Source organism: Carettochelys insculpta, chromosome 12 (assembly GCF_033958435.1).
Source record: "Carettochelys insculpta isolate YL-2023 chromosome 12, ASM3395843v1, whole genome shotgun sequence".
Lineage (NCBI taxonomy): Eukaryota > Metazoa > Chordata > Testudines > Carettochelyidae > Carettochelys > Carettochelys insculpta.
This window is the reverse complement of record NC_134148.1, coordinates 22,981,469-23,005,976: the sequence shown is the minus strand read 5'-3', so window position 1 is coordinate 23,005,976 and position 24,508 is coordinate 22,981,469. Positions and strand designations below refer to the sequence as shown.

At 41.2% G+C, this 24,508-nt stretch overlaps 1 protein-coding gene across 1 annotated transcript; it reads left to right on the top strand.

Annotated features, from left to right (window-relative positions):
• The first annotated feature begins 1,521 nt into the window (after nucleotides 1-1,521).
• CYP19A1 (cytochrome P450 family 19 subfamily A member 1) lies at nucleotides 1,522-24,228 on the top strand. The gene is made up of 9 exons (XM_075007200.1): nucleotides 1,522-1,666; nucleotides 3,564-3,714; nucleotides 9,907-10,061; nucleotides 12,059-12,226; nucleotides 13,603-13,717; nucleotides 16,303-16,417; nucleotides 17,285-17,447; nucleotides 21,184-21,425; nucleotides 23,977-24,228. The coding sequence occupies exons 1-9, from the start codon at nucleotides 1,522-1,524 to the stop codon at nucleotides 24,226-24,228; spliced, it is 1,506 nt and encodes a 501-aa protein (XP_074863301.1).
• The last annotated feature ends 280 nt before the right edge of the window (nucleotides 24,229-24,508 follow it).

Here is a 24,508-nt window from a genome sequence, read left to right as displayed (position 1 = left end):
TGAGGGAGTACTCTGCTTTTAGCCTCTTGGAAGCAAAACCTGGGGAATCAATGAAACTCCCCAGTCCTTGGCTATGTCTACACTAGAGAGTTTTGTTGACAAAACTAGCATTCCATCGACAAAACCCTGGGTAGCGTCCACACTCCCAATGCCTTCTTTCAACTGTAAATTGACAGAACGTGGCACTTTTGTTGACAGCATTCTGCCTGTCCCACATTAGGTAGAATGCCTCTGTCAACAGAGATGTGTCAACAGAAAGCCAGTCTGGACATCCCGGGGGGAGGGGGGCCCTGGGGTGGGAGGCCAGGTGTTGACAGACAGGACTGCCAGGACACTGGACAGACCAGTCTGCTGTACTGCCAGGTTGCCTTTCTGCTGATAGAGCGGCCAAGCAGTCTGGCCACCCTCTATCAAGAGAGTGGATCGCTCTTTCAATCCACTTTGTAGTCTGGCTGCAATCTCTCAACAGAAGTTTTGTCGGAAGATATCTTCTGGCAGTAACTTCTGTGGACAGATTGCTCTAATGTAGACATAGCTTCTCTGGTCCCTGGGGACAAAGTGTCACTGTGCTGACCCTCTGCCCCACCCCACTTCCTCCCTGCCCATAAAGCATGATTTCTTCTTCCCCAGCAAGATGCACAATGCTTCCTCTCTGCCTCCCCCCCTCCCCCCCGTCCTTCTCTTCAGGTAAGAGTATCTGACTCCACAGGGACAATCAAATCCCAAGCTTTATGGCATAAAGCTTTCATCTCCCCTGGTTTACAACACGGTTGTCTGTTGTGTTTTGAGTAAAGTAGTGGTCACTGTCAAAGTTAAAATGTGGCACTAGGCCTCTATGAACTTGTCTGTTTGCTAAGACAAGCACTATTATCTTTGGATAAAATTTTGAAAAAAAAAAGAAAGAAAGGCAAAGCTTTACATGGCAGTCAGTGCTCAATAAAAATAAAGGACCATATACTTTTCACTTTGATGCCTGAGGCAAGCTACCTTTGAGTACTGGGAAATACACTTGGTTATTTTGGAAATCCAAGAGCATCCACAAATGCTAGTGAAACGGAGGAGAGAAAAGGATAAGTATATTCAATAAAAGCCTACGAATGAGTTCATTCAACCCCTCCACATGTGTTGAGAGTTTAATTTCTTTTATTATGGTTAGAAATTTGGCACTCTGTCTGGAGTTAACGTCATTGTTTGGCCAGCCAAGGGCAATATCAAAGATAAAAGGGTTATTGGCCAAAGCATCCAAAGGAACCTGAGCTTCAATACCAAGGTCGGAAAAGCTTTGTTATTTCTGGGCAAAAAATAAATCAGCTGTATGTTTGTTTTGACTTGTGGTTTAGCTTGTCTTGTCTAAGCAGCCAGTCTCATTATAAAACAAAGCTCCCACGGCTGTGAAATTGCTCAGTTACAGGACCTGCAAAGGGGTTGTAAGATACCTATTAAAGGTGTCTTAGCGCTTCGAAACTTTCTGCCCCTTTCCACTTTTTTCCCTCTAAAGGCAAAGTAAATCTTTTAGAAAAGATGGTGCTGGAAACCTTGAATCTGACGAATTACAAAATCACCAGCGTGGTACCAGAAGTGATGCCAGCTGCCACTGTGCCCATACTCCTCCTCATGTGCTTTCTTTTCCTAATGTGGAATTACGAAGAAACATCATCAATACCAGGTAAAGTGATTTTAGACATGGTATCCCCCAAAGGCTACAATGAGTTTCTTTTGTTGTTCACACTAGAGTGAAAAGGGGTGTGATGGGTCATAAGTGCATCTCAAGGAAACAGAAGAAATAGTTTGTATAAAATATAGGAAGGTTAAATGACAGGGAAAACTAAAATCTGAAGAGCTCTATTTTCCCCCAAACTTTTGCACTGAAGTTTGTTTAGTCAGCTAAAAGTAACACTTTATTTGCTTCTTTCAAAACATCTCTCTCGTTACTGTGCATACATCCGTATATAATTTGTAACATGGTATCTAGACATGAATCAACTGGATTGTTTTTGTGGATGTTTTACACCTCCACATTTTGTTACTCTTGTAAACAGAGCTTTGGAGGATGCTTTCTACTCAGTGCAAGCCTAGTTTGGGGGTATGGGGTCAATCTGGAGCCTTTTGGTTACCCACCTTTTCTCATGTGTCCAACACTAGAGAACCACCCATATATTGTCGCACATCCAAAGGTCTCCCATTCAGGTGACCCCTGTTGCTACATTTGCAGGAACATAGGTAGCTGTCATTTGTCAGTTTATTCTCCATTAGGTACAGGATAATTAACTCTTCATAAAGTAGAATATAGTGCACTTCTCATACTGGAGTAAACAAAGAATAGCTACTCAGCCTAATGGGGTTACATCTGAGTAAAACTAACTGACAGGAGAGCCAGTCAAACTACTTTTGAATCACCCTGGTTAGTAGAGAGTTCAGAGAGTACTGAGAAAGCATATGCAGAAGGTTATGTCGTCCAGCCTGAAAGTTTTATGGGATTAATCAGGATAGATAACAGCAGTCATCTGCCTTAAACTTACAGTTAAATAACCCTCACTTCTGATTCCTCTTCATAAACGTGTCTTGAGCTGTTTATACATTTTGTGAACATACTTTTCTGTAAGTACTTTACTTGCTTTTTTTCATGTCTCTGAACAAATACCAAGACGTTAGAGCAGACAAACCACACTGACTGCTTAGGAGAGAGGGGTTCCATTTAGAACAGGGTCCTTCCCCCTGCTTTTTTCCCCCCAAGGGAACAAATTTTGCTCAAGTTAAACTAGTACATTTCTAGAATCACTCTACTGAAATCAGCAGAGTTATTCTAGATTTATGCTTGTGGAACTCAGTTTAGAAGCTTCGCAATTCAATAATTGAGATACTTGCGTTCTGAGTTATTGCATTAGAATATTACTTCTCTAAACACATTGAGTAGAATACTCTTATACAAAACACCTTTTAAAACTATTTTCCTCATTTGCTATTTTTATCTTAAAAAAAGCTCAGAAGTGATATTGACAGGGGTTTTTTGTGCTAGTACTCGCCAATACTGAGTACTGGCACCTCAGCTGCCCCGACCCCAAGATTGGCTGGGGGAAGGGGTAGGATGGGGAGCCAGCTGAGTATCAGCTCCTCTTTTTTTTTTTTTAACCAATAAAGGCACTGGCTATTAGAGTCTTGGACCTTGTCACTAAAACAATTTGTTAAATTTGCAAGTAGATAAAGAATAGTATTATGTCATAATTCTTTGAACTATTTATTACTCCTTCCCCTTGATCCTTATCCACTCTACCTCTAAAAGTGAAAAACACCAGTCATTTGCTTCAAGTATCAAAAAAGGTTCAGAGTCTAGTTTACTACATGTAGATAGAAAGTACAGGCTTCAGGAACAAGTTGCTGTGGATATAGAACTATCAACTCTGCAGGTGGGATGTTCCTAGGTCAGGGTTGCATAAGCCAATTTTATGTGAAATCAAATGTCCAATAGACTGTTACTTGGATGTTAAAGATCCATTCCAGAGAGTGGTACTGATATTTTCTAATCAACTGTTAAAGAGTCATATGTCTTTAACCTTTTTTCTTAGGACCTGGTTTCTGTATGGGACTTGGTCCCCTCATTTCACATGGGAGATTCCTTTGGATGGGAGTGGGCAGTGCCTGCAACTATTACAATAATATGTATGGAGAATTTGTGAGAGTCTGGATCAGCGGAGAGGAAACACTCATTATTAGCAAGTAAATCTTTGTTCTCTCTCTCTCTCTAGTAATAGAAAGAATACTTTTTTTGTCGGGCACTTTGCTATTTTAAGATTATTTCATAGTTTTCAAAATTGTTTCTCACTAGCAGAAATCTTCTGCCTTCTGCCACTTGCTCGCTTCTCTTTTTGTATGTGCTTCTTGCACGTCAGTACTTCCATACTAGAGGCTTGACCTGGCACCCCTGAAGCACACAGCAGTTTTGCCATTTATTTCAGTGGAGCAAGAATCAAACCTGAATGCCCCATCCGGCAAGCAGTCACTCTTACTTGTACTGCACTTACTATACTAGATTACTGAGTATAAAGACACTCCACAAGAGCATTCACTGACTGACAGCTTACAGGATCAAGCCAAGATGCAGTTTCATGTAGCCTCATGGAGATCTTTCTCAGAAAGGGAGTAAAAGTTTAAGATTATGGCCCCAATTCAGTAACATACTTAAACACATGCAAAATTTCAGGAAGAAGAGTAATTCTGTGGAATCAGTGAGACTACTTATATACTTAAGTCACACTTGCTTAAATGCAATTGCTGAATTAGAGCATATAGAGGCTGGCTTCTTGTTTTGTTTATCGAGGGAGGGGATGATTTGTTCACTGGACATTCTGGGCAGTCATGATAAGGATGAGGATTTTTTCCCACACATGAATTCTTTCGTATCACACAGAAAGAACAATAAAAAGCAACTGCTGGACTAGTCCTTCTAACTGTGCTGAGTTCTGATATGTCTATCGTAAAAAAGGGAGCCCCAGGTTGTTGAAAGACATTGCAGTCCAGGGAAATGAGCCCCAATCCTCGTGCTGTCACTGAATTTGCACCAATTTGGACAAGACATTTCACCTTTCTTTTCAGTTTCTGCCTAACTAGTTACAACAATTAGAATACTACCTGCTCTCCTGACTGGAGATAGTGTAATGAGGTGTGACAAAGTTCTGAGCAACTCCTTTTGGGTCCTGCACTTTATGGCAGTTAAAGAATTGCCTCAGAGGCTTGCTGGGCCCCTTTGGCTCTGCCCCTCAGTTTTCCCAGGGGTGGGGCACAGCCTATTGAGCTCTTCTCATCATCAGCACAGTCATAAAAAGGGAAGGTCCCCCATGCGTTTTAGGTCTCCTCCCACTTCTTCCGAGCTGTGCCAGAGGGGGTGGGGTGATCTGGAGGGAACCCAGTCCCTTCCCACTGCTGCAGGCTGATCCTGGATAAGCCTCAGTCCCTGGGAAACATAAAGGCACTGACCCAACTGCCCACATACTTGCCCACCATAAGGTTACTGTCGCCTACTGTGGGCTGTGGTCCCCCACGAAGGATTAATTACTTAACATCTACACAGTACTTAAAACATGTCAGATGCATAGTATTCTTACTGCTCTTTTTCACTGTTTGATTCAGGTCTATAAGAAATAATCAGATTTACAAATCAATGCAGCAGATGAATCAGGCTATGCAGACTTTACTTCGGCTTTGGTCGGATCTCCTCTCACGTAAAATCCTTGGCAGGACATGGAAAACTGATATTTAAAAATCCTTTGCAATGTCAGGAGAGCATTCACAGTGGTCCTTAGGGCTGTCACAGTTAAACAGCAAGATCTGAACTCTGTAAACATGTAGGGACAGCCCTGCTCCCATTTAAGTCAATTGGACTTTTGCCATCAACGCCACTTCCATTAAGAGCAGATGCACACAGGGATTTGCAGAGTCTGCAGTACAATTTACATTGTCCCCTCCCAGCCTTGACTGCATAATTTTGTAATGAAATATTACTATTTTATAGCTTCCATCAGCAAAATCCAGCCACAGTTTAATAGCTGTCTTCAATTTCTCTCTCTGCTCAGACATGGGCAAATCCTAAAATTCTCACTTAAGGGCCACTTGTGGTTGGCCCTTGGGTGCATTATGGATAGCATCAAAGCAATAAAGATCCTCTCCCCATCACTGCACTCCTGGTATGGGACTCTCCGCATTTCATTCCCCGCAAGCATGGAAGTACAGGGTCTGTTCCTTTCTTGCACAATCTGCCACAGGGGAAGCCTGGGAAGGGTGGAGAGGAAGGGAAAGAGACCAGGGCAGCAGGGACAAGGGGAAATGTGCTGCACTCCCTGAAGGGTTGCGGCTCTGTACACAACCCCCTGGCAAAACCCTTGAGGCAAATTCCTCCCTGAGGATGTGCCTCTGCACTAACCCGGACTTCTGATCCTTAGTGTTCACTGAATCTTTGCCCAAGTAAAGATCTTTTCATTCAGGCCTCATGAAAGGCAATAGCAAAACTCCACTGACTTCCCTTTTCTGTGAGAGTTCTGTCCTCTTTCACTTGGAGTGAGGCTTTCAGGATTGGTGTCTGACATGTGCAGGGCATGTAAAGTAGCTGACTGTAGATCTCTGCCAGTCTCTCTCCTCTTTTCCTTGGTGGCTTTGATCTGATTGTTTTGAGCCACCGGAGCAGCATTTCTAAGTTGCTAGCTCCCTCTAAAGGAAATTAGGTTCTAACATAGGAATGCTGATCCAGGCCAGTTTGCCAGCGTATGATTGTAAATTGAATAAGCCTGGTTAACAGAAAAAGAGGAGGATATATTCTGGTGGTAGTAGTTTAGGGTTATTCTTGAAACTTTTTGGTAGTATTTCTTCTTTGGTTTTATATATATGAACGCAACTAATCTGTACTGATTAATTAGTAATTTTATAGAAAATATATATTAAACTTACGAAGGCAAAGAATTGTAATGTAACTATCACATACTGGTAAAGTGAGGTCTTTGATGTAACGTGCATTCACATATGCTAGGGCTACACTGAGTCATAGTGCCAGCAGCTATATGCAAATAAGCTGTCTCAAAATGCAAATGAATATTCATTTGCATATGCATATGTATAATTTGTATGCCCAGCCAGCAGAAGCTGCTATTGGCAGAAAACAAGCAGCGTAGATATGGCTTTGCTGGTAAAAGCCCCATTTGTTGGCAGAGCCTTATCCCTGATTTTTTCCAGGCAAATGGGGCTACTGACAAAGGGTGTGTTTGCCAGCAGAACCACATCTACGCTGCTTGTTCTCTGCTAGCAGCAGCCTCTGCCAACAGGGTGATTTTGTGTGAATATCCAAATTGGCCACGCAGATATGCAAATGAGTATTCATTTGCATTTTTGAGACTGCTCATTTGCATCAAGCTGCCGGCACTATGGCCCAGTGTAGCCCTAGCCCATGTGTACCCAGTTAGACCAGGCACTGGATCAAGTACTGTGTCTTGTGCTCTATGGGCTTGATATTTCAAAGCAATGAGTACCTTGGCTCTGGTCCAGCAAAGCAGCTAAAGGTCCAGAGGGCTCAGAACTTTGCAGGATTGAGCCCTGTGAAACTGGAAGAGTGAGGTTGTTTGCTGACCTCAAAGGAGCATTCTTGTGAGAGACTGCCCTTATTTGCCAATGGGTCCTGCTCACATGCAGGAAGCAGAATTAATTTACATATCCCTATTTGTGTTTTCATAATGAATTTGCTTTTGTTTGTGTTTGCTTTGTTTGTGTTTTCATAGTAGATTTGCCAATGATCAAATATCTACAGGCGCTGACTCCATGGGCGCTCCGGGGCTGGAAAAGCTAATTTGTGCCGAGCACCCATCAATGCCAAGCTCCCCCTTCTATTTCTCCCCCGCACCAATGCCTCTTGCTCGCCAGTGACCCCCCGACTAATTCCTGCCCTGGCCTTCCTGGTGCTTCTGGAGTGCTCTGAACAGCTGAGTCACTGTATTCAGGAAGCCCTAAATGGGGAGGAGCAGGAAGGAGGGACAAGGTGTGGCAGGGTCCGAGCAGTGGAATTGGGGAAGGTTGAAGATGGAGCAGGAGAGGGTCTCGGGGAGGGATGTGCAACCTGCAGCTCTATAAGGACTTCATTGTGGCCCCTGACACTATAATTGCAAAGTAAAAAACACCCCCCCGATTATTTTCTATATTTCAGTGAACATCTAAAAAGCCCAACAATGAGCAACTCATATCTAAATAGCAAAGGGTATGTGATCTCAAAATGTTGAATAATTCCCCCTTCAATATGGGCAGTGCATTATGGGATAATGTGGGTTGCAAAAGAGGGGTTACAAAAAGTATGGTTTGATCTTATTATTAAGGACTGTCTCGTATTCACATGCATTGCAGCTCTTGGATTATTGAGGGTTTTTTTACCAAATTTGAAAAAAAAATGGCTCTTATTGTTGCCGACCCCAGGTCTTGGGGAAAGTGGATGGAATAGGGCAAGGTGGGGGGAAAAGCATAGGTGGAAGAAGGCAGATGTGAGGGATTGGGAGAAGGAGTGAAATGGGCGTATGGCAGGGAAAGGGCTTGGGGCAAGGAGTGGAGAGGAGACATGGCCTGGTGTGGAGGAGTGGGGACCAGCACTCCCACAGCTAGAGGGGAAATCATCATCTCTAGGTGGCAGTGCATGCTTGCTATGATTAATGGTGTTTAACATCTGCACATTTTAATCCATCAAAGGCAGGCGGTACAGTATACAGGCCCATAGCTTATAGGTTGAACATGTCAAAAGGATCACAACTCGACTGTGGTCCTAAACAGAGCTGAGTGAAAAGTAGAAAAAATTCAGAACCATGATGCTGAATTCTAAATCACGTTAAAATATGGCCACATTCCCATCTTGCATAACAGAGAAACTTCCGTTTGGACAGTCACAGAGAATATGGAAGGGGATGGGCCTGGGACAAGGAGTGGTGTAGAGGTATGGTCATGGTACGAAGTGCTGTGTTAGTCTGTATCTTCACAAAACAAAAAGTCAGTCCTGTAGCACTTTAAAGCCTAACAAGATGATTTATTTATTCAGGTCAGAATTTCCAGATCTGAAGAAGTGGGTCTGTCCCAGGAAAGCTCATCAGCTAATAAATCATTGAGTTAGCCTTTAAAGAGCTACAGAACTGCTTTTTTGTTTTGGTTTGGTCTGGACAATTATTTGTAGCAAGTCAGTAGTTTGAGGGGGGTGAGTAGTTAAAACAAATTTTGCCTTGAAGGTAATGATTTTGGTCACAAGTGTCCATTAATTTTGGATGAAAGAAGTAGTAGTTCATAAAAGATGGATCATGTACTCAGAAAACAGATAAATATGTGATTTAGGTGACCAAACAGACTTTTATCAATACTGATTATTTTTGTTTGTTCCTAAACCCCATTAACAGAAATTGGCTCATACTCTGAAACATGAGGCTTTATATCCCTTCCAAAGCTTTTGGATTTAATGGTTTTGGTTGTTTTTAATCTTTCCTGCAGCTAGTTAGTGTTAATATTGCTGATAATTTTTAAATGTGAAAGCATGCCCACTATGGAACACTTGCTCATTTCACTGAGATAACTGAGAAGCTATTAAATTGTAACACTTTCTAGTTATTGGATTGGATTTCAACTGGTGGCCTAGAAAATCTCATTCTGCTAACATGTCTGGGGCTAGCGATAGATGTAGGAGGTTGTATTTGTAGTACCTGCCTCAACCTTCACGAACACAATACTCCCAAAGAATAAAATACCACCACATTCCAAGGGTAATTAATATTTGTCTTGGGGACCTCACTGCCCGTAGAGAATATTGAGGAAGAGATCTTAACAGACATCATTGAAGGATTAGGAGCATAGGAAGAATAAAAACATCATTTTCAATTACACTAAACAGCAGCCAAATTAAAAATGTACAAAGGATATCAATCTTCATGATTCCATGTAAAAGGCAACCAAAATTCTCTAGACTGAAGCAGGAACTTCCTCAATAGACATATTATTGCATAACTGCCATCCAATGTTGTACATCTGCTTCTCAAACATCTGATGCTGACCCCTGTCAGAGGCAGGGTGGCAGTCTGCGTTCTTACAGAAGTCTGTACATCTCCTCTGTTTGTTCGGGCTGAATTTCTGTGGCACTCAGATGCAATTTTACTGAGAACACTGCATGTCTAGGCCCATGTTTAAAAAAAGTATATTTATAACTATAACACCATGCATCACATTATCAATCAAATCTTGGCTTTTAAAGATTGCATATGTTAGGAATAACTTCAGTATTACCCGCACAGGATTTTTTGAGTTGAAGTGCTCTGTCTCACAAGTGATCAGCCCCTTAGAAGCTTGGGCCTGAAATAGTGTAAGTCGAATTAAAGATATCTATTTGCAAAATTATCTTTTTTCCTTTCCCAGATCCTCCAGTATCTTTCATGTAATGAAACATGGGACATACATCTCCAGATTTGGAAGCAAGCTTGGGTTACAGTGCATTGGCATGCATGAAAATGGTATTATATTTAATAATAATCCAGCACTCTGGAAAGAAATTCGACCTTTTTTCACCAAAGGTAAATTATTATGTATTTCTATATTGTACCACATACCTACTTTACCATATATTTTGTGCTTCTGAAACAGTGAGAGTGGTGCTTTGTTTAAGTATAGGGAGATAGGTTTCCCTTCTCTGACTCCACCCAAAGTATTTCAGTCTTCCTTCCTCACTCATCCTGATTCTCATGGCACTAGAGAAGGACTTGCAATAAGTCATGATGGGCTATTGTAACCCAGTGATTGTTTTGTGCAACCTGCAAGTTTTGTTGTAATCATTAAAGTTGTTAGGCGCAAATGACCGCAAATATTATATAAATGTCTACAACTGAAAACTTCCAGATTAGGTTTGTTGAAACCATATGAGCTCCAAACTACAAGGACTACGTATCCCTTAAACACCCTTCAGGTTCGGATTCTCCAAGTAATTGCTATCAATGGATATTAAGCATCTAAATACTGCTGCAGATCTACGCCCCAGCATTTGGTACTGTCGTAACAGCTCAGTTAAGTAAATACTCTTTACAAAATTGCCACTTGAATTAAGAAGAAGACTGGGCCACAGCAGTAAATACATTCAAATCTGCAGCTCGTGGGACATAATTAGGATTTGCTAAGAAGAAATAAAGAATTTGCAAAATTATTGCAATACATTAGAAGTGGAAGAAGTATGGAGAAGGACAATAAAATTATTAACCGTATGGGATAACATCCGTATGAGGAAAGATCATGAAGACAGGGACCGTTCAACTTAAAAAAAAAAAAAAAAGACAACTAAGGAGGGATATGATAGAGGTCTGTGTAATCATGCATGGTGTGGAGAAAGTGTGTCATCTACCCCACCACATAACATGGGAAACCTGGGACATCCCATGAAATTAATAGGCAGCAGGTTTAAAACAAGCAACTTCACGCAACAGTTAACCTCTAGAACTCATTGCCAGTGGATGTGGTGAAGGCCATACGCATAACTGGGTTCAAAATAGAATTAGATAAGTTCCTGGATGCAACCCCTCCTACTGGGTGTCCCTTAGCCTCAAACTGCCATAAACTGCCACTAGAAGGATCGCTCAGTAATTGCCAGGTTCTTTTTATTGCGTCTAAAGCATATAGTACTTACCACTGAGACAGGATGCCTGGAGAGATGGATTGTTGGTCTAAGCCAGCATGGCCATTCTCATGTTCTTTTAATGCAATATAGCATTTAGTAGTAAGACAGACAGGTCACTCTATAGCCTGAGTCTACACAGAGCTCTGCTCAGTACTGCTGCTGACAGAGCTATGCAAAGTGAGCATCTCAGGATTGCAAATGGCTGCTTATTTGCATACTCCTGAAGCTCATTATCATAGCCTCATGAGATTTTAGTGCCAGCAGAAGTCGGTGCCGGCATTGCAGAGGCCGTGTGGATGTGCCTCTGCTGGCTAAACCCTCTCCATCACCAGTCCCTTATGCCTATCTCAGGCCTCTATTTCAGGCATAAGGGACTGGCAATGCAGGGGGGTGGGTTTAGCCAGCAGAGAGACGTCCACACGGCCTCTGCAGTGCCGGCACCCCCTTCTGCGAGCACTGAACTCTCACGTGGCTATGGTAACGAGTTTCAGGAGTATGCAAATAAGCTGCCATTTGAAATCCTGAGAAGCTCACTTTGCATAGCTCTGCCGGCAGCAGCGCTGAGTAGAGCTCCATGTAGACCCAGCCTCAGTCAGGTACCTAACATAGGCACAGAGGTTTGAAAATCTCAGCTTAAATACGCTTCACCTTTGTTTTAAATATTTTAAAAGTCGGGGCAGAGAATGGGAAACTATATTTGTTTTGATTTTACATTTTGCTTTTTTAATCAATGTCTCCAATAGGTGATTTTTTTTTTTAATCAGAGGTATGTTACAAAAGCTATAAAAATATTGTATTCCAGATATTTTGGCTACACCATCATCTGTTACGATTTTATTGCCTGTCGGTGGATACTACAAATAACATGAAAGTTCATCTTCTGACTATTTTATATGCACATTTCAGCTTTGTCTGGTCCAGGTCTCATGCGTATGATAGCAATTTGCGTTGAATCAACGAAAGACCATTTGAAGGACATGACTGCTGGAGCAGGAAACATCAATATGCTGAACTTTATGAGACAGATCACGTTGGACACGTCTAATAAACTCTTTCTTGGGATCCCTTTGGATGGTACAGATAACGTTTGTACATCTTACAATGGGTCCAGTGTTTCCTGTAAGCTGAGCACTTGGGCAGCTGCCCAAGAGAAATTTAGGTGCCACCCAGCTGATTAGCAGAGCACCCACAGCCACCCAGAGTGGGTATCAGGTGTTTCTATTGGCAGTGCACATCCACACCTGCCTTGGTGCACATAACCAATTTTTTTTCTCCTGTGGATGGGAGAAATTAGAAGGAACGCTGAAAGGCTCCACTTTTAAGGTGCATATTCATGCAGAATTTCCCATTGACATGAATGGGGAGTTTTGCCTGAGAAAGTACATCAGGGTCTGCCTTTAATGTTCAGTTTTTAATAACACTATCAGATATGATTGCAATTAATTCTAATAATGAGTGAGAGCTCAAGTTGGTATTCAATTTGTAAGCCTGGATAGTTAGGCTACCTTTCCAATGCTCCCAGCAATCACAACAGAGCCAGCAGGGCTGACAATCACCATGGCCTCCAGGGCAAAAGTGGGAGGAGAAGCCATCTCTGTGCCCCTGGAAGGGGCAAGGACAAGTGCAGAAGGGGCAGGGCCTAGGGCAGTCAGATCTTAGCACCATCTGGACCATGGCGCTGGGTCCCACCCACCCTCGCAGCCACACAGAATGGTGCTGCTGTGGCACTTTGAAGGAGCCTGGAGCTCAGGCTGCTGCTGCTAGGAAAGTAGCAGCAGCAGCCGCCGGAGCTCTAGGCCCCTTTAAAACACTGGAGCCCTGCTGACTTGCCCCCATTGCCTCCCTTGTTGGTGGGCCTGAATATCGTCAACCAAGTAATCCTTGCTCCATGTTTGCAATGTGCCCTCAATTGAGGAAGTACGAAATTGCCGGCTGCAGAATATTTGTTGTCAGACAAAAGTTTAAGAAATCTCCAAAACAAGCTTTCTATATACCTAACAGGCACATATCCCAAAATTATACGCATTTAAAGTCAGAATAAACTTTCTACAGAGCAAAACTTTTGCTTGCCAGTTTTCCACTCATTTGTAATCTCCTGCCCACCATCACACCACTTGTGTGGGGGTTGAGCTGGCACTGGTTATCACATTGCAGCCTCCTTTCAGCTGAGGAGCCTGAGTTTTTACAAAGAACCTCACAATCTGTCCAAGAGCCTAAAAATAGTCCATGCTATTATTTAGCAAATATTAAAATAAAATATAAGAACATCAGTGGAGACAATGCCATGGCAGCAAGAGAGAAATACAATCATATAGAAATCTTACTTTTAAGGCCTGATCAGAATCCTGTTGACTTCAGCAGGAGCAGGAGCAAGTCTTTATTGTGTAGTTTATGTGAACCTACTACTGAAGCGTACAATTTACACTGCTGTTTTTATTTTTAATTTTCAGAAAATGCCATTGTACTTAAAATTCAGGACTACTTTGATGCTTGGCAAGCACTTTTACTGAAACCTGACATCTTCTTTAAGATATCCTGGCTGTACAAGAAATATGTAAAGGCAGTGTAAGTAGCAATGATTTTACAAATTATCTGAGCAAGATACGTCCATCCTTTCTAGAGGCACTCTTGCTTGTTGGTTCTCTGTCTCTGCTTTCAAAAAGGATTGAAGTGCTTCTGAGAATGGATGGGCCGTGACCCCTAGCAATGGAACTCCTCTCTCAGCCTATAATGTACGGGTCAGGCTAGAGGATCATGGTGGCATCTTCTAGCCTTTAGGTCTGAGAGTCTATGTGCTGCAGGTGCCTGTCCCAGGGTGTCTGCTCTCTTATCGAGAGGGCCATTCTTTTTGTTTGCCAATCTGGTCTTCATTTCTCTGTGGAGACACCCATTACTGCTGCTGAGGCGTAAAACTGAAAATCATCAGTTCGCTTTACACAGGCAATGGAAGGCCATTTTAGGGTATCCACTTTCACTTACTACCTCACCTAGCAGTCCTCCCATAGCTATCCAGAAGACTGGCAATTCCTTGAGTCAACAAGTCCTTTTACAGTCACGGAAATATAACAAAGGTAGTTTGTATGAGAATTAAATCCTGCTTTTTAGTTGCTTATATCTTTGCCAAAACTTAACAGTTCAGATTTAGGCTCAGCATTTGTCATGCTCATTGTCATCTTGGCTGGATAAAACACAAAAGTAACCAAAATCTTTTTCAATGAGCTTTCATGGTTTCCTTTGTTCTCTACCAAAAGGTGATTGATTATGAAATTAACTTTGTCCTTGTTTGGACTGACATCCTTGACTAGTCTGATGAAATACTCATTATCAAATGTGTAATAAGTACTCTTCATACTATTGTGTCACAAAGAACTTATGGGATTTAAAGGAAGGCAGCCCATCCACCCTCATGGAAATCTGGAGCCCAAGGAAGTCAATGGCAAAAATTGTATAGTAGATGAAATCCTGTTTCCAGTAAATCTCTTAAATGCCAACATTAGTCACTACACAAGGCTATGAATAATGTCAGAGGTTTACTCAATGACTGTGTCTACATGTGCCACTTCTTCCGGAAGTGGCACGATAATGAGCCATCCAGAAGATGCTAATGAGGCACGGATGTAAATTTTCCATGCCTCATTAGCATAGGGGCACATGATTCGCGGTTCGGTAGAAGCTCTTCCAGACTTCAAAATACATGTGCAGACGCGTGGCCCACGAGGATCTTCCAGAAGGAAACCTCCTTTCAGAAGCCCCTTCTTCCTCAAAATTTTGGGAAAGAAGAGGCTTCCGGAGGGAGGGTTTCCTTCTGGAAGATCCCCATGGGCTGCATATCTGCACATGTATTTTGAAGTCTGGAAGACCTTCCACTAGACTTCGAATCATGTGCCCATATGCTAATGAGGTGCTGAAAACTTTCATCTGTACCTCATTAGCGTCTTCCAGATGGCTCATTACCATGCTGCTTCCGGAAGAAGCAGCACATGTACACACAGCCAATATGCCTTACACAGATGATGGTGGTGGCTCAGATACCACTAGATAGCAAATATATGTAACTTGAATTTTAATGGCCACTGCTTATTACTATGAAAGTGACAGAGTCATGAACCTAAAGTGAACTGAATTAGAGAACTGTAGTATTCCATGGTTTCCCATAGGTGTCTGAATCCACTGGAAGGGAAGATCATGCATTATAAGGACTTTCTGCGTATAGTATTTCCACACAAATGGTATCAACTACCGAAATTTTAATCCGTCTATGATGGTTGTTATTACAATGGCTATATCACTACACATAAAATGACTATGCTTTTTTTGGAGGGGTCCTCTGTCATGAAGAGGGCAGTCCTATCTCACAATGGAAAGCACCAAATACAGTGCTGACAAAACACACCCACCCACAATAGAAGTTGTAATGATTTTTATAATACTTTTTACTGGGCATATCCTAAATATATCAACATTTTTTCAAAAATGTAAGAATTTCAACCAATCATACAACCACTCAAAACCCCACAATAAATTTCATGACAATGTTGCTGACGTTCTTTTAGTTGTTTATTACTGAAGAAAAAACCCACAACTTTTTGAAAAACAATTAAATTGGGGGGATTTTGACCAGCTGTAATTAAAACGGGCTATTGCCCCTCACTTTGTGACCCAAACTAGCACGAGCCCTTTTATATGCCGAATGTGTTATCATGGTCTAATAATGAAAACAACATGACACAGCCATAGAAGAAATCCACCAAAACATTGGGAAATGTCAATAGTAACGTGCTGCTTGACTGCTTTTTGTCCTAAACAACAGTTAGTCTTTCAGATGAAGAGCACAGCTTTTCTTCTTTTGTTATCCCCTAAAAAGAGAACATTTGTTCAGCCAGTAGTGGACATTGCTAGAAGTGTATTATTTGACAGACCAATCTGGTCTGGCAAGGCAAAACTATGCTCTTTCACTATTAGAACAGCAGTCGCTTTTCTATAGGCAATCACCCTTGTCTTATTGGTTCAGTACAGAACTATCTGAAGAATTTTTGCGCTTTATTGTTACATTTCTTGTCCAATATAGTCTTAAATTTTTCCATCCTGAACTACTAAGCATTAAAATATCACAGATTTGTAGAGATATACTGGGTTCTATCTGTTTTCAGAAAGGATTTGAAAGATGCAATTGAAATCTTAATTGAACAGAAACGACAGAAACTTGCCACTGTTGAGAAATTGGAAGAGCACATGGATTTTGCATCAGAACTGATTTTTGCACAGGTAAAGAGAACATTAAAAATACGCTTTTATCCAAAATGCTGCTGTCACTGAGCACAAAATGGGATTTGTAACAGAGTTTGACTTAGCTGATATAGTAGAAAATAATGTCATTTGGAACTAATGCAAAATAAGAGTTTTTGGAGCACCTCAGTAAGGTTCCAGGCTTGAATAATTGCATCCAAATGTTTGGTTGCTTGTCTGACCTTCTTTAAGGTTCATTCACATGCCAAAGGCTCTAAAGGTCTTGCCCACAGTGTCTCCTTGGCCCTTCAAAAACAACAAGAAGTCCTGTGGCACCTTATAGACTCACAGATATTTTGGAGCATAAGCTTTTGTGGGCAAAGACCTGCCCCACTCATGCATCTGACGAAACGGGTCTTTGCCCACGAAAACTTATGCTTCAACATATCTGTTAGTCTACACGGTGCCACAGGACTTCTTGTTGTTCTTGAAGACACAGACTAACGCAGCTGCCCCTCTGATCCTTGACTGTTGTATTTTCCATTTATATAAACACGTTTTATTCCAAAGGATCCCCAAGTGCTTAAGAAATTATACCCATGCAGATTGTCTGGCAATCAGGCATGCTCTGATGAAGTATAGCAAATGAATGGCGCCCAGTGTGCTGCAGCACAGTGAGTGGAGACAGCATTTGGGTTAAGCACAAACCCCAACCCCAAGATCATATACACCAGGCAGGACATTGGTTTTCAGTGCTTCGTGTGAGAGACACATGACATGGATATCACTTATCAATCCCAGCAGCACAGAGGACTACATGTTCTACACTCTCCCTTTCCTATTGACCTGAGAACTTTCGCTGGAGCTCAAGTTCTGCATTCAATATTTGTCCCTTGAATTTTGTAGAGCCGTGGAGAGCTGACTGGTGAGAATGTAAACCAGTGTGTGCTGGAAATGATGATTGCAGCACCTGACACACTGTCTGTGACTCTCTTCTTCATGCTGGTACTGATTGCAGAGCACCCTGAGGTGGAAGGGGAAATGATGAAGGAAATCCAAACTGTTATAGGTAAGGACCGTCTATAAAGCCAGAGATGTTGGAAGACTGTTATGCTTCCGTATTGATCTTTTCAGAGAGAAAAATGTAAAGTTTTGCAGTATTTTCCTACATATTATTGTAAAATAATATCTTCTGAAGTAGCGTTCAAAACAGAATGGAAAAAATGCTAACGGATACACAACTACTGAAGCAATAATAAATTAGAATCATAGGCAACTTGCTAGAATGATGATACCGAATTCAGTGCTTGGTTACACCAGTGTAAACCTGTAATCACTTCACTGACCTCAGTGGAATTACTTTGGATTTACACAGGTGTAACAGAATGGAAGCAGATTTTAATACCTGGTAGTGAATTGTGAAATTAGATGTGATCACTTTAGCTGAGATAACAACTATTCATATCTTGTTAAAATTTTTTTATCCTCTATACATGGCACATCAGGTAAAAATTTGTTTTAAAATACTACAGTTTTTCTGGAAAATGTGAAAATAAGAAATTGATCATGTGAATATTCTATGCATAATAATAACAACTGTTCAAGCAATCAAAAACATTTAGAAAAAGGAGTTAAAGTCAGAATTAAGAAATTGATCTCCTAGTCATAAGCTTAATCTTTTATTTTATTTTGGCTATGCTATGTTATTGAGATTTATTATATGGACATACCAAAGAATGCATGACTTGCACTGCAGAAGTCCCTCTGTCAGATACTGGTGAAGCCACATTTATAACTGAAAATGAGGCCCTAGTGCTGGAAAGCATCCCTCTTCAGAGCCCACGTTAGCAAATGTTTAACTTCAATCTTATTCTTAAGTCCCAAATAAGTTAATGGGATTTAAGTAGGTGCCTAAATATTTACTGAATACATATGGATTTAAACATGAGCTTATGTGTTTTCCCGAGTTTGAGCAACTCAGTCATGGAAGGTTGTGACCAACTCAGAATAAGTTGAGACAATACCAACACAAATGGTTAATGGCTAAAGAGAATGTTGAGAATTTTAAAAACTCTGATCTATGTTCTGGTCCCCTCTGTGGGTGCCAACGAATGGAAGACCCTCAATTTCTAGACTAACCTTTCTTTAGTTTCTCTCCCCAACCTGAACAGTATAGATATTTATTGCATTCACCTCCATCCACCTTTATCTCTAGGCACTCTGCTCTTCTATTAATTTTTAAGTCAAGTTTTAGATCTGTAATAAATGATATTTTTACAAAGCTATTTTGAGACAACTTTCAGGGTTGTTCCAGAACTTTAACTGAACAGCACCTCTCACCTTTCTTTCCTCTACCTAGCAAGCTGTATCTCTCTTCATTTTCTTTATGTGGCTGTATCTGTCTTTCTAATTGGCAAGGAGCCTTGTAGCCCAAATGAATCCAGCAAACTCTGGACTTGTGTGTTAAAATCAGCACAATGATATCACAGTGTTGAATCCCACGGGCCATGCAAGAGTAAGAACAGCTTATTAATATGTAGCTGAATAGCCTCTTCTCACAACTGTACTTGGGTTCTAAGAAGCAGTCAGCTATAATTTAATGCCAAAACTCAGCCTCTTATCTATCAGCTAGAGAATGCCTCAGCAAATCCTACATGTGCCACAATGTATCAGTCTGCTGAGTTTACTAAAGTAAATGGTCTCTTATAATATACACATCAGTGCTTTCTCCAGTCAGTGCTGTGCACCTTGGTTGGATGCTAAATTTAATTATTTTTCTTTTACTAATACAGTGTTTTTCCTCCCATATTAAGATCTAACCATTCTTGCCTTGTTCTATTTTTCAAAAAGACCTGTAGTTTTAAAGGCAGTCTCATTTATGAGAGCAAAAGATAGAGTCAAGTCAGTAGGGAAACTTTCAAAAATAATTGTTTCCTTTGAGCAATTAACCAAAAGTTTACTCCTCCAAAATTTAGCTTTCAAATAGTTTCAGGAACTCAGAAAATTCCGTGTCTTTTTAGACTATTCAAATTCACTGAAAAGGATACCAAACTGTACTGGAAGAGCACAAAGATGACAAATAGTTTCAACAGTTAGCTAACTTTTTAAAAAGTATTTCAGCATAAGTGAGTTGTAAAATTTGAGCTAGATTCACTCTCCTATGCACTCAGAGAGTACAAGTAGAGCTGGGAGGAAAAGTAACAAAGAGGAAGCCGTGCTAGTCTATACACTATCAAAACAAAAAGCAGACAAGTAGCACTTTAAAGACTAGCAAAATGGTTTATTAGGTAATATTTATAATAATTAGTTAGGTTTATTACCTAACAAACCATTTTGCTAGTCTTTAAAGTGCTACTTGACTGCTTTTTGTTTTGGGAGGAAAAGGTTACTCCAATTTTGTGGAAGTTGAGAGAGATTTCAAAGTCTGGTTTTATTACGATTCAGAATGAAACCCAAAATTTTTAATTCTTTCCATGAAACATTCTCTTGCTCATCTGTACAGGTAGCACCCACTCTGAGACAGTCTGCCTGGTGACCCATTCCAGAGCAGAGCACCTGGAGTCTGGGCTGTCAAGAAGCTGAAATACTGGGCATCAGGGATTCTTGGCTCTTAGATGAGTTGTCAAGGAGCCGGGAGCCTAGAAGCCCAGATTCCTGAGGAACCAGACAGATGAGCTTGTAGGAAACCAAGAAGGCTTCAGATGGAAATCTACCTGAAAGGCTTGTTTTGAAACCTATGGCACATTGGCTTCCATCAGAAACCTGCCTGGAGTTTCATTTTAATCACACCATCACCATGACAGGTTTCAACTGTATTTAGTTACAGTTTGCAAGTTCATCATTTTTGGCCATTTTTTCTGACCAGCCATAGTAGGCATCCTGGAGGTGTTTGGAAGGATCTCATATGTGACCCTTATATGGGCCTCATTACTGTCATGTAAATAGAGCAATAAGTAGATTTGTCTAAGAGTGGATGGCCCAAAAGTGGAGTTGGTACCTCTGATGGAAATCCTGGTTCCAAGCAGGAATTAAAGTCTGTTTAAATGGATGTTTTTCCACAGTGCAGCAATATCTAACCATTTGAAAACCTTGAAATAGTGCTACATGTAAGCCCACTAGAGAACTTCTAGCGTGACCTAGCAGCATCTATAAGGACCAATTAGTGCTCAACATGTTAGTGCACTTTTGAGATCACACATCCATAGCACTCATAGTCTCACAGTTTAGAGAATCTTTCACATTTAGCCCTGTTTTCTGCCCTCCCACCAACAAGTGTGACCTCCTCAGAGAAAGACAGTGGAAACGCCAGTTAGCTTCCTTGTGTATGTGTCCCCATCATTCAGCAAAGGGCCTCACAGGTGCACAGGAGGTGTAATTTACATGCACAGCCTGTGCCACATGTCAATGAATTAAGAATTCTGTGCTATAATAAAGCAATTTCGCACAACACCCTGATCCTGCTCCATTGAACTCAAGCAGTTTTTCATTGTCTTCGACATCAGCATGATTAAAGTCAGAATGTGGGACAGAGGAGATCTGGATTTGGGGCAGATCATTTGATTAGTAACTTAGCATCCAGACAGGTAAACAGCATGTCTGGCTTCTGTAGTATATGAAGCTACACAACGTCATGAGAACCCATAGACCTTTTGTCGCCATGTACCATGAACGACGCCAACATTTTTTCTGAACTTAGGTGCTTCCAAAACCAAAACTGTGCTAGCATCAAGTGTAACACTTCAAATAGCATGCAGATAATTGCAGAATAGCAAAATCAACTTCTCCTGTTTGCTTTCTTCCCCAAGGTGACAGAGACATACAGAGCAATGACATGCCAAACTTAAAGGTGGTGGAGAATTTTATTTATGAGAGTATGAGATACCAGCCAGTTGTGGATTTGGTCATGCGCAAGGCTTTACAAGATGATGTAATTGATGGCTACCCTGTGAAAAAAGGAACAAATATCATTCTGAACATTGGACGGATGCATAAGTTTGAATATTTCCCAAAGCCTAATGAGTTTTCCCTTAAACATTTTGAAAAGAACGTAAGTTTTCTGTCTTGTTTCTGGTAGGAGATAGATTCCTATTTCTAGTTAAGATGCTAAATGGGTCTTCTTCTTGGATTAAGTCATTTCCAGTCACAAGCCAGTTTCTCATTGGCTCAGTCATACATGTTACTAACCATTTTGGCGCATTCTAGAAAGTGCCTCAGTACAGGTCTAAGTAGAAACACAAAAGGAGTACCATCAGGCCTGTACTCTTCAGCAGCTGGCAGGATTGGGCCCAGTGTTAACAGTGATGTATGAATAGCACAGCCTATTTGTAATCATCTTTCACTATTATGGGGTTTCCCTTGGGTTTTCCATCTTCTCCCATGCGGAATTTTGGCTTGTCGTTAGTTAAATGGCTGTTTTCCACAACCAGAAATTAGATTATCTATTAAGAGCAGTTTTAAGTGGTAAAAATGTATCAAAATAGAGGTAGGATCAGTTTACTTATAACAAAAATTCTTTTGTTCCTCTGCTTTTGATCACATTAACTGGAGGTAAGCAGAAGATAACTGTGGTGCACTCAGTGATAAAGGTCATAAACTTTGAAATTTTCAAAGCAGTTTTTCATCATCAGCTTTTAGTGGGTTGTAGCAAGTCTCAAGTTCTTTAACTTCAAGAGGTACAGGGCCAAAAGCTGTGAAATCTCAAAGAGCTTGATACTCTTTTATCCCACAACAGGTACCTCCCCAACCTGATCCTACCATGCAAACTTCCTCCCCCATGTTCTACTAACCTGCCAAATCCTAAAGTCTGAGAATAAAGTTAGTATTAACGTGATCCCAGAGTTTTAGTAGTGCCTGTTGTATACTCAGCTGTGTGCAGGTACTGTTTTGTCACTTCTTCAAACCTTTTCTTAGTTCCTGACAAATACCTCCAAAAACATTCACACATAATATTTAAAAAAGTAAACAGAAGGATTCATTTTAACACCCACTTTGTGCTATTTTTTATTGAACGTTTTAGGAAACGTGTTTAATGGTGGTGATCTCTGTAGAAACAGTTGAGAAAATACAAGGGATTATTTGCCATAAATTAATGTTGAACTCCTCAATGTGAAGATTCACACCAAAAAGGAGATTTTTTGAGTGCTTCCTAAATTCATTTTTGTGTTAAAATATTCCCCTTTGACCAAGTACGTAAAGAAATTTTCTGGGGATTCATAACTAATGTAATATAAGCAATAAAGTCTGATTTGATGCATTCTGTGTGCCACATAACACACATTGTTCTAAATGAACAGCAACCTGCATCAATCAGTAAGTTGACTGATGAGATGATATCTCTGTAATCCAAACATATATTTCCAGTGATTTAGACCTGCTCTGTCCTTCATTCATGCCCTGTGCAAGACAACTGTAGTCAATGGGATCTACAGGCCACCATTGATGGGCAGAATTTACCTGCCTGCCTGATTTTTTTTAAAAAAAAAGGATAAAAACAAATCCAATAAATGACGTTAAGGCTAGGAAGTCTGCATATGAGAAAATACTTCATCGGAAAAGAATCTGCCTAAAATTTTTTTTCCCATGAGATTGCAATTATATTCTTAACTAGAAGATTTACCTGGCATTGGTGAGGCCATTAACTCAATGAATTTTTGGGTTTTTTGGAAAATAAAATCAAAATGTACAAGCTTCATTTAAATCATTGCACTGGGGCTGGCAGTGAGGGGTTCAACATGCAGACACTCCAGGGGAGAAAGGACTTCCCCAGCCCTTTCTCACAACAGCAGCTTGGGGCCAGGTGAGAACCACCTCTCCATGACCATTTTAGCTCCAGCAGGCACATCTGGGGGAGGGGTGCATGTCCCCAGGCTGGGCTAGGTCCAGGTTCTCTACTCCCTGCACCCCCCAGCCATAGTAAAAAATGCAGCAATCTGCACTTTCCCCTCGCTCCCTGACAAAGGGCAACAGCCAATAATATATAAATAAAATATATGACAATACACATATCGTAGAGCTGGAAGGGACCTCAGGAGGGCATCAAGTCCAGTCCCCTACCCTCTTGGCAGGACCAAGCACCATCCTGTTTTTTATCTTTTTGCCCCATATCCCTAAATGGCCCTGTCAAGGATTGAACTCACAACCATGGGTTTAAGCAGGCCAATGCTCAAAGCACTATGCTGTCCTTCCCCCAATAATGCTCCTGTATGAATCAGATGGGGCAGCACTTCCCCCTCCCTAAAGAATGCCTGTGTGTGTGAGGCTTAGGGCTGGGACGTTCCCAGCTGGAGATGCGGGAGTGCATCCCAGCCAGCCCAGTTACCTGCCTGGTAATTCTGTCTCTTTTCTGAATGGTGTTAAGAGAAACAAACCCATTTCAGGCACATCCCATTTTCCTGGCACAACCAAGCCCCTGCCTTGCTCTAAGTCATGATGATTGGAAGCTATATGCCAGATTGGGTAGTCCTAGCTCTTACTGTTTAGAAGTTTTTGAACAAACAGACAGATGGCTATGCAAACTCCCTAAAATATACTGTAGAGAATTCCAGGTTGGAAATTGTTCGACTTGCTTTACAATGTGCCTTTCTCATGGTTTCACACAGGTTCCTTATCGCTACTTTCAGCCCTTTGGTTTTGGCCCTCGGAGCTGTGTAGGAAAGTTTATGGCCATGGTGATGATGAAGGCAATTCTGGTGACTTTTCTGACACGGTACAGAGTACAGACAACAAAAGGAAAAGGCCTGAACCACATCCAGAAAAGCAATGACTTATCCATGCACCCAAATGAAAGACAGCCCTTGCTGGAGATGTATTTCTTTCCAAGAAGAAACATAGATGAGTGTCAGGATGGTTAGCAATGCACCACTAGTGGTCTCAGAGCTCTAAGGCATCTGCTGTTCTAATCAAATTCTGAGAAGCATCCATCCCTCCTACCTACAGTCACGCATGTTCTGAACTAAACATTTTGTTGCTCCTAATGCTTTGGTGCTCTAGGTGTTCCCTTGTGCAAAATCAGACTCTGGTCACTATTTAAAACTGATAAATAAGTTTGAGTGTATAGACAAGCACTATCTTCAGCTGATGAAATGTTGCAAGCAGATGCTGTCATTACTTTTCCAACCATCCGCTTCAAGC